Raw genomic sequence first — 9735 nt, forward strand, 5'->3', positions numbered from 1 at the left:
TACTGTCTATCATTCAAAATACACCTTGGGAGATTCTCGAAAAGGTTGGGAAGACGTGTTTGCCATTTCGAACACACACACGGTTGGGAGTTGAAGCCTGTTCGGTTTTCGCTTTCAACTTCAGACGGGCAAGAGGCGTCATGTGAGTATTACTTGGCTGATAAGGAAATAGGTGGGGAACACAGAGGATACTGGAGAGAGTATAAGGTTGGAGAATTTGTTGTTGGTTGCTCGGAAACATCAACTGAAGTCCGATGGTCCATGAAACAGATCGATTGCACACATTCGAAAGGTGGAATCTGTGTGGATTCGGTCTTTATTATCCCGATCGAGGTGAAACGACGCAAGAAAAGGAAAGCTGCTGTGAAATAAATAGTTAGAAAGAAGGAACTGTTCATCACACTTTTGCATATACTGTAGAAAGAAACAGAGTGTGAAAGTTTCTTTCTACATATACTACATGCTTTTGAATGTAATAACTGATTTTCTTCTTGATCTGGGGTCTTGAATTAGGTATAACATTGTGAATTGATCGAGTTATTGTTTATAACTCCGTTTGTTCCAGATTTAAATCGAGAAATCGTGATTGTTTTCAAATTATCTTTTACTTTGGTGTAAAACCTTTGTTATATACAGTACACGTTGTAGTAGATAGGCTCTGACTATTCTAACTTGAAAGATAAAGAGGGTCTTGTTCAATTGTAAGGACCATCCCTTCTTTGGAAAGGACCACTAGAGTTAAATTGTTAAATCGTGTATTTTGCTATTCGAAAGTCTATTTCCTATTGAATGAATTTTGATTTTTTGTTTTCAAGATGGAGGAGACAAGCTGACAATTTCGACTTAAATTTTACCCAAAAGAAATAGGAAAAAAATGTAAAAATGGCAAAAGAAAAAGTCAGGTTCTTCTGTCTTCTTTGGCACTTGACAGTCCAAAGTAGGCAAAAGTTGATCGTCAAATTTGTCTGGAAAACAAAAGCTTTATATATTTCACCATGCTCTTATGTATATAGCAAGTACTTAGTACGTTTATACTGGAAACATAGCAAGTACGTTTTATACTGGAAACATTAACCGTTGGTTTTAGTTTTTAAACAAACATAGTATCTGTGTCAAGAATATAAAAAGTTAACTTGAAAAAAGTAAAAAATAATTCTAATGAGACTGACTCTTCTTTATACGAAATTCTTCTGTAAATGACATAAACACTCTCTCTTGAGCTTTTATTTCTCTGTAATATTGGTCCTCCTTTAGTTTATTATCATTTCTACTTTTTACTATTTAGTACTAGTATTTACTCTTCCACTAGTCTCTCAATTACAATCGGAAATGTACGTGACAACAATAATTAAGTATCTCGATCCCAAAGTGTTGAGTTTTCAATAGATTTTAAGTTTTGACAGACTTTAGTTATAGGCCAGCAGATAATAACTACATCTCTTTGGCACCTTTGATTATCCATCATGTGCATGATGGTAAATTATTCTTTTTAAAAGTAACTTTAATCGTAGTAACTATATATCCAACATTGATGATCAAAAATATCTTCATATTATAACAATTTTTGTCTTCTTAAATGAGCTAACTCTAATTTTGCTAGCATTGGTAGGATGTTTGTTTGTTCACTTTCATAAAGATATGTGAACGAACCAAACTAAAAGTTTAACCAATTACTTGAGGGATATGTTATTTGTTCACTTTCATAAAGGTTTATACTAATGTTTTATTTTCACTAATGGCATGACTTGTGTCTTGCAACTCTTTTCTTTTTTTCCCGTCAATATCACATGATTAAAAATATAACATGTTTATCTAATTATAACGTTTTTTTGCCGTAGAGATTGATTTAGAGAAACATAACTTGTGCTAGAAATCTCAGCTTTATCCAACCATATACGTATATATTCCATATAACAATTTAACATTTGTTCAAGATTCGTTGCATCATTCCCTTTCTAACAATATACTTTATCACCGGATCAATACAAAAAAAAAACTCGTAGATCGATATGATTAAATTATTTTCACCAGTGCGCTGTGTGCTCCCAAATTTTGTCAGGGTCAGAGTTGGACCCTTCTGATCTATCTGTTCGAGTAGCACCCTGCAGCTCCACAGTGTTAAATAAAGATTGTGGGGACTTTACAAATACGACAAAGAGATGAAAACTGGAGGCTATGTTATAGATTGAGTAGAAGTTTGAATTGATGTAATGTCAAATTGGTGGTTGATTAAGGTAGAGAGAGTGATCGACATTTGTATATAAGTAGAATCTGGACCATTCTCTCTTTTCTTTTTCACCTCTATATCTTACTGTTACTTTCTCAACTCACTACTTCTTCATATACACTGATATCCACATTAATTAGTCACGTATTATTATAGGAAACAAATAATAAGCTGTCCTCACCAAAAGTAAAATAAAATGAAGATATATAGCGACTAATATTTTGACTAATTAATGTGGATATCAGTGTTATAAAATGTATATTTTGACAAATAATAAAATGTACTATATGATAATCAAATTTGACTTTTTGATTGAATATACAAATAAGGTGGTATTAAAATATTTTTCTTTCACATTACTGCATTGGATAAATATAAGCTGCATAAAAGTTTTCGAATTTATTTTTTTAAAAAATAATCACTAATAATTTACTTTACCTCATTTTGTACCAATTGTTCAGTTTTATTTTCACACTAATCACATTTATTTAGCTTGTTCCGCACCGCCCATTCTACTCTCACCGTTCGGACTCTTCGTTACCCGGTTACAGCTTAAATGGAAGAGAGTGAGAAACCTTTCGCTTTCATTACACATTTCTCTTGACAGAGACCCAATTAGTTAAATCCCAAGTTGAAAACAGAACCACTAGGGTTTTCAACCACATTTACTTATATATATATAGTGCACATGCATGTACTAACATTTGCATAAACATACACATCATCTTTTAACTCCAAGTTCCAAATCAAACCCAAAATTGTTCATTCCTTTATTTGGCTAAAAAGCAGTCACTTGAAAGTGATTGGTGTACGCAGAAATAGACAAAAGAGGGGAAACAAAAGAATAAGAGAAGATGGAATATTGGAGTAGCTCCTTCATCGATGGCGCTTCTTCCTCCAACTTCATCTCTCCTTTCTACAACTTTGACCATTTTCAAGGTACATTTGCATCCCTAGCAAATAATGGAACTAATTTATATGATTGATGCATATCATTTTACTCAACTATATGACTTCTTACAAGTCACTCTCTATTGTATTAAATTTCTAGGAAACCAAGACAACAGATGTCTCTCTTCAGGTACAATGGTAGGTGCACAACAAGGTATGCTTCATGTCCCTCTACAAATGGTTGAAAGTGGTTATGGAGAAGAAAGCAACAATAACAATGGACAGCAGAAGAAAAAGAAGAAGATGACGAGCGAGCAGCTAAAGTTCCTTGAGAGAAGTTTTCAAGAAGATATAAAGCTGAATCCGGACAGGAAAATGAAGCTGTCGAAAGAACTCGGGCTGCAGCCAAGACAGATTGCGGTTTGGTTCCAGAACAGGAAAGCCAGGTGGAAGAACAAACAACTCGAGCATCTCTATGAATCACTAAGGCAAGAGTTTGATGTTGTCTCTAGAGAAAAGGAACTGCTACAAGAAGAGGTAATTAATTCATCAATCGATAGTAACTTAATAAAGTGACATTTCTTTGGCTTACTTTCACTTTGTTTCAACAGCTTATACAACTGAAATCGATGATAAGAGAGAATGGTTCAAACAAGAAGATGCAAAACTGGGGATAAAAGCCTGCAGCTAGAGGCAGCAACGGCTCAAGTTAGGTTTCAAAGTGGCTCAAATTTGTATTTTAGGTTCAACATGGCACTTTCCATGGCTTGCTCTGTTTTTGTATTAGATATTGGTTTAAGTAACGTAAATGGAAGAGTTCTCGAGGTTTATCAAGAATACATTATCATAAAACTCTAAAGCCAAGTTACAACTCGTTAAATGCTTGATAAAAAAAAACCTAACATTTAGCCTAACAGTGTTAGAAACAAGATGAAAATTCTATTGTGGCGTTTTTGACTATCAATAGTAAAGAACCAAGGGATTTGATACCAAACAAAAAGTTTCATAAGCTGAAGAAAAACCTCAAGTACAATATATTAGATCTGTTTGCAAAACTAAAAAAATAGGTGACAAAAACAAATGTCAAAACAAGAAACAGAGAGAAGTGAAGAGAGATGAGTGGGGCTACTCTATAGCTCCATTCAACGTCTGCCTCCACCACCACCCATCTTAGAAGCCTTGGGTGCGGCACTCTTGGGGATATTGCCCTTCACTTGAGACTTCTGTTGCTTGGAAGCATACTCAACCTTCTTTGCCTTCTTCTCATCCTTTGTCTTCTTGATTCTCTCCTTAATCTCACTGCAGAAACATCAAATTCCTTTTCAGTCAATCACATTCCAAGGTTACAAAAGATTGTTACATAGTGAATGTTGTAAGTGTAAAGAAAACAAACCGTAGAGCAGCTTCTCTGGCTGCATCACGAACTTCGGGTTTCTCTGCTCGCTTCTTCTGAATAACCTCCAAAGTAGCACCGACAATGGACCTTGAGTAAGGCTTCTTGGTTGCACGTCTCCTTCTCTTCACAGCCTCTTGCGCTGCGTCCTGGAAGATATCCATAAAACAGAAGTCAGAACCAGAATTCAACAGTCCTAAAACAAGAAAACAAGAATCAAACAAACAAACAAGAGTTATGACCTTCTTGTGCTGCTTCCTGTACATGGCGGTCCATGAAAGCTTAGATGGCTTCAGCTTGTTGTGGAAGTACCTCTTGCATTTGGAGTTAAGGAACAAAAACACCTGATGAATCATCATGAAATGGATATAATCAATACACATAGACATAGCAACAGAGTCTTGATACATAGAGACACACATTTTGACCCCATAAGTACCTGAGAGTCAGAACGGATAAATCTGATTCCCCTGCCAGGGTAGATCTTCTGGCCACTGAATCGGCAAAGCTCAGTTCTACATATCAATTATAGTCAAATGATTAGAGACATAACTCAACATTTCTACATCTAACCACATACACAAACACAACACAGATTAAGCCATCTCATTGTGGATTACCAACAATGGGAGAGCAATGAGTACAAACAATATACGAATTCTTCAAATTTCAAATAGAGACCAACACAATCAAGTTCAAATATACATAACAACAAGACAAAGTTCTTACCGAACACAAACCAGAAAAAAAAATCTCAAATTGCTGACAGTTTTGACCATTGATATACAGATCTTAACGTAAAAAAAAAAAAAAAAAAAAAAAAAANATTTTTAGCAAAAAGGCATCTTTGGCAGTAGCATATTCAGATTCACAAGGATCATTAGCAATAATGTATGCCTCTGAGCTGAGAAAACACGAAGAACAGAGAGAGATAAGATTGATTACTTGAGAACCATGGCTCCGCCGCGCTTGTTACTCTTTTCACTCGAAACCCTAAAAAGACTGTGCTTTAGATAAACGTATCGTATTTAAGGCGGATAAATTCGCCTGAGCCCTAGCTTCTCAAGGAATTTAATGGGCCTTTCAGCCCATTTAATAAGATTTGTAGTACCGTTCAGCCCATTAGATAATTTTCTTAGGGCCTCCAGTTAATAAATACATATTTCATAGCGTCATTGTGCAATACATTCGAACTCGCAGATTTACAAACTAGATTCTGGATACACAGGATACTTATCCTATATCAACCACCCCAACAAACATATATGGTGCAGATGAATATGTAGTTAGAAACTAAGTTACACCAATGCTCATCAATAGAAATGTCGAGGATAAACATTTTCTTGGGGATAAAATTCAGTGGTTACAAGGTTTTCAATAGAAAAATAAAAGTTGGTAATCTATGTGACGTCTATAGGACCAATTCATGGTCTGGTTTACACCTGATATCTCTAATGTCAAATCCTATCATTTTTTTTTTTGGATTTGACGTCTAACCGCAGACATAAATTTCCAAATAAAATGAAGGCTTCAATGGTTTAAAGTATAGACTGGTCACATGGTGGTGAATGGACCAAGGTGATCCGAATCAGCCCATTGCAATCTCTCTAATCATGTGGTTGATACAACTTTTGGAACCACAATATTTATTGTGTTAAAAACATTTAATCACTGCAATAAATATGTGGGACGTACTCTGGAAAATAATGACCATATACAACCTGGATGTGGTTAGATTTGTGTGAAGTTTCTGTCGACCAAAAAAAACAAAAAAAAAACGTGTCTAAAATGTCTTCTTCTTTGTTAACTGACTAAAAAACAGCAATTTTTAGCAAAGTCTAAATCTAATGCCCTCCAATTAGAAATATTACCATATCAGGTTATGTTTACTTGTAGTAGTTACATTTGAATATGTGAGAAGAAGGAAAAAAAACTACAATTTTTTATTTTTGATCTCGCAAGCATCCAGAGATGCAGTAATACAACGTTGAATTCAAAGATATGAAAATAATTTAGACACACACACACACTCTAATTCTGAAGATGGTCAACTTATGTATTGACCAAGAACAGAGCACAAATGACTTGGACTGCAAGTAAAAACAATCTGATCTTATAACTAGTTCTCATAATAATGGTAGGTGCTGCTGGACAACCGAAATTGTCCAATGAATCAAAGCAAAACACTTGTAAATTTTTTGTTCAAAGATTCACTACTGGCTGCTGCAGAATCCCAAGAATCCCATGAATTCATGGTTATGTATCATCCTTATACTCTTCTCTATCCCAATCACTCCCATTGTCAGAGCACTTGCACAAATGACTCCTGATAGAACGAACACGATTATTGACGCTCTTTTCAGGATCGCCACGAGCTTTCTTATAAACGATTGTCCCCAGAAACCCGCAAGAATCGATACCGACATCAAGTACATTGCTGTCAATGAAACAAAGATTAGTAACCATTAATTAGTTTCCGTACTCTTAAAGTTTCTCCCGGTGTGTGTGTTTAAGAGATCTTCTTACCGTATGGGATTGGGAACCTCTTCAAGAGATAGAACTCTACTACGGATAAAGACGAAGAAAACATCATCACAAAGGTAGCTGTCGCACTAGCAACCTGTTGTTTTAACAATAGATAATGATTAAAGAAAACAAGATGATTGGTTTTTAGGTTTTAAATCATGTATTGATAGGGTTGTATGTGTACCTGTGGGATGACTCCAATCTCAAGTAGCAAAGGGCCGAGAACAAATCCACCACCGGATCCGAGAAGACCACCTACGACACCTCCAACAACACCACATAGACCACAGAAGATTAGACTCATAGGAGTCCACTCGATCGTAGCTTCACAGATACATTCAGTGTTTCCACTGCTCAACCTCTTTTTGCTATCTCCATACAATCTCATTGCTTCAAATACAAACACCACTAAAGCAACTGGGAACTACAAATGGAAAACGGGTTCCAAAGGGCTTTGATTTAGTGAATGCACAAACCACAATCGAAGATTATCAGGAGCAGATATATTATTACCTGTAAGACGAATAGTATCCAATATATTGTGCTGCAGACCTTTATTTCCTTCTGTATAAAACGGAGAGTTAGATGAATGAGAGCTCAAAATAAAGATTATGGAGAATGTTTAGAAGAAGAAGATTACTTGCCTTGACAATTTGGATGAGCAAGAAAGCCAACCACACAGTAACCAGAACTAGAAGCCGTTTCCATTTGAGGTTGGAGCGTATTATTTCCTGCAAGTAAACAAGTTCTTGAATCTTTATGCAAGTCTTGAAGAGCCAACAAGTTCAAAAATCATCTTGTGTACACCAAACTTACCAGCTCTGATTTCTCTTCTCTCGGGTAAAGCGGCTCATAGTCTGTGTCGATTAACACTGTACAACAGAATCAACAAGAGAGTAAACAATGTGGTACGTATATATAAGATCAAGAAACATTAGAGAAAACAATAAATCATAAGTATGAAGCTTTTACGCACGTTCTCCCCGGGAATTAACCATATTAGTTCGTTGCTGCGCCACTTCATTCTGTTTATAAACAAAACCACTTAAAACAATTTCAATAACCCAAGTTCCAACATTAATAAAGTCTCAAACATATTCACTTTGATGGCAGATAAAACTAAACCTTTAACAATGTCTCTTCCTTCCACATCTGAATGCCTTTAAAAAAAGATCTTGAAGAAGTACCAACGAAAAGAATAATGATGAGGACAGTGATGAGCCAGTAAGGGAACACAACACTGAGAGAAACACCAACAGTGATACCGAGAAGAAGCATCGGTTGAAAGAGAAGAGCAAGGTCATAGTCTAAGATTGGTACTTCTTTTGTCGGATGACGTACTCTTACATTGTACCAAACTGAAGATGCTGATGCTCCCATTATCATACCTTCAACAACAACAACAACACACGAATAAACTCAAAACATTTCTCTCATTAAAAAAAAAAAAAGAAGAAGAATAAATTATAAACTGATTGAAAGATTCGTTACATTTGGAGATAGCAGCTGCGGATTTAGTATCGAATCCAAGAATAAGAGTGAGCATAGGAACGAAGATACCACCGCCTCCAACACCACCAACAGTGCCACAAGCAGATCCTAAAAACGCTATCACAGTAGCCAAAACTAGTTTCCAGCTGAACTTCAAATCCTACTTTCACAAAATTTCATACAAAACAATTAAAAAGTCAAAAATTCACCTTTTTTTTTTTTTTTTTTACTTTTTATATAGATTCTTCCAAGCTCTTTTTGGGTTAAAAAGGTGTTTTATTTTTCTGAAGTCAAAGACACACGTCTGTTTATACCAAATCGGCAATTCAAAAATGATAACTTTTTAGTGACCAAGTTAAATGAGGAAGGAAATATTCAGAAAAAGGAAGAAACTTTAAGTTTTACCGGCCAAACTCTCTCGGTGGCAGAGAGAGGAGAAGAGGAGGAAGAGAGAAGAAGATGAGGGTTTGATGTGTCTCCGACGTAAGAAACAGAGAAGATGGCGACGGAGAAACCTACGAGAAGGTAGAGGATAAATCCTCCTGTGCCTTTCCCATTCCACAATCCCATAACAATTCTCTAATTTACAAAACCCCTGAACAAGAAAAAAACACCAAAAATGATAAATAAAGCTTTTTTTTTTGGGGTATGTTTGTCTCTGGTCTGGTCTGGTCTGGTCTGGTCGGGTGGTGAAGCAGAGAGAGAGATACGTTTTATGAAAAACAGAGTCGGAGGAGGAGAGGTGACGACGGAGAAAGATAGAGAGAGAGATGATTGTTTTTTTATTATATAATCAAGTGTGCTCTTGCGTATACTATTACGATACTACCTTTTATTGAATGTTTTACACGTGGCATGATTTCGTTTTTTCTTGTTTTGGAAAATTCGTATTTGATTTCTTTTATTCAACAATTTTTTTTTTGAGGCTGTAATCTTTGACTTGTTCTAGTCCATAAGTAAAATGCGAAAACATTGAAATAAAAGGAGATAATTTTCAAATTTTATTAAGAAATAAAGACAAACAAAAACAATGAACTTTGATTTATTTTCTTCAACGTGAGAAAATATTATTCCTTAAACGGGTTTTAATAAAATCTTCCCTTTGTGAAAAAAAAAAAAACGTTATCTATGATGATTGATAGCCTTATCTGAATAGCGGACGAGATTTAAATCTCTTCAGATTTTTTTTTTTTTTTTTTTTTTTTTT

The 9735-nt window shown here is 35.3% G+C and overlaps 4 protein-coding genes across 5 annotated transcripts in view; 2 read left to right on the forward strand and 2 right to left on the reverse strand.

Annotated features, from left to right (window-relative positions):
- The window catches only part of LOC104782080 (F-box protein PP2-A15-like), a 2188-nt gene extending 1553 nt beyond the window's left edge, over positions 1-635 (forward strand). The window contains exons 4-5 of one of the 2 annotated variants that reach the window (XM_010506906.1): positions 54-55; positions 166-635. In XM_010506906.1, the coding sequence (XP_010505208.1) occupies positions 54-55; positions 166-372 (209 nt within the window). In that variant the 3' untranslated portion in view covers positions 373-635. Of the gene's footprint in view, positions 1-32 lie in introns of both variants that reach the window. The other variant, XM_010506904.1, reaches the window with a different exon arrangement.
- Positions 2938-3795, forward strand: LOC104784221 (homeobox-leucine zipper protein ATHB-22). The gene is made up of 3 exons (XM_010509278.1): positions 2938-3166; positions 3279-3655; positions 3730-3795. The coding sequence occupies exons 1-3, from the start codon at positions 3082-3084 to the stop codon at positions 3793-3795; spliced, it is 528 nt and encodes a 175-aa protein (XP_010507580.1). The 5' UTR covers positions 2938-3081.
- Positions 4086-5549, reverse strand: LOC104782081 (60S ribosomal protein L24-1). The gene is made up of 5 exons (XM_010506907.2): positions 5457-5549; positions 4951-5026; positions 4754-4855; positions 4512-4660; positions 4086-4417 (listed from the first exon to the last, which is right to left on the reverse strand). The coding sequence occupies exons 1-5, from the start codon at positions 5465-5467 to the stop codon at positions 4261-4263; spliced, it is 495 nt and encodes a 164-aa protein (XP_010505209.1). The 5' UTR covers positions 5468-5549; the 3' UTR covers positions 4086-4260.
- Positions 6432-9300, reverse strand: LOC104782082. The gene is made up of 10 exons (XM_010506908.2): positions 8934-9300; positions 8529-8688; positions 8163-8425; positions 8014-8062; positions 7854-7909; positions 7682-7768; positions 7551-7601; positions 7222-7461; positions 7038-7131; positions 6432-6948 (listed from the first exon to the last, which is right to left on the reverse strand). Exons 1-10 carry the CDS (start codon positions 9096-9098, stop codon positions 6725-6727), a joined length of 1389 nt encoding a protein of 462 aa, XP_010505210.1. The 5' UTR covers positions 9099-9300; the 3' UTR covers positions 6432-6724.

Source organism: Camelina sativa, chromosome 4, assembly GCF_000633955.1.
Source record: "Camelina sativa cultivar DH55 chromosome 4, Cs, whole genome shotgun sequence".
NCBI lineage: Eukaryota > Viridiplantae > Streptophyta > Magnoliopsida > Brassicales > Brassicaceae > Camelina > Camelina sativa.

What these genes read in the sequence shown, in the direction of transcription:
- LOC104784221 (XM_010509278.1), top strand. Translation starts at nt 3,082, where the DNA reads ATGGAATATTGGAGTAGCTCCTTCATCGATGGCGCTTCTTCCTCCAAC. An exon ending in CAACTTTGACCATTTTCAAG is followed by an intron (nt 3,167 to 3,278) that starts GTACATTTGCAT and finishes TTAAATTTCTAG; the next exon opens with GAAACCAAGACAACAGATGT. An exon ending in AGGAACTGCTACAAGAAGAG is followed by an intron (nt 3,656 to 3,729) that starts GTAATTAATTCA and finishes TTGTTTCAACAG; the next exon opens with CTTATACAACTGAAATCGAT.
- LOC104782081 (XM_010506907.2), bottom strand. An exon ending in TTATCCGTTCTGACTCTCAG is followed by an intron (nt 4,856 to 4,950) that starts GTACTTATGGGG and finishes ATGATTCATCAG; the next exon opens with GTGTTTTTGTTCCTTAACTC. An exon ending in ACAGGAAGCAGCACAAGAAG is followed by an intron (nt 4,661 to 4,753) that starts GTCATAACTCTT and finishes GATATCTTCCAG; the next exon opens with GACGCAGCGCAAGAGGCTGT.
- LOC104782082 (XM_010506908.2), bottom strand. Translation starts at nt 9,098, where the DNA reads ATGGGATTGTGGAATGGGAAAGGCACAGGAGGATTTATCCTCTACCTT. An exon ending in GGTTAATTCCCGGGGAGAAC is followed by an intron (nt 7,910 to 8,013) that starts GTGCGTAAAAGC and finishes TCTGTTGTACAG; the next exon opens with TGTTAATCGACACAGACTAT. An exon ending in GGATACTATTCGTCTTACAG is followed by an intron (nt 7,462 to 7,550) that starts GTAATAATATAT and finishes TTCCATTTGTAG; the next exon opens with TTCCCAGTTGCTTTAGTGGT.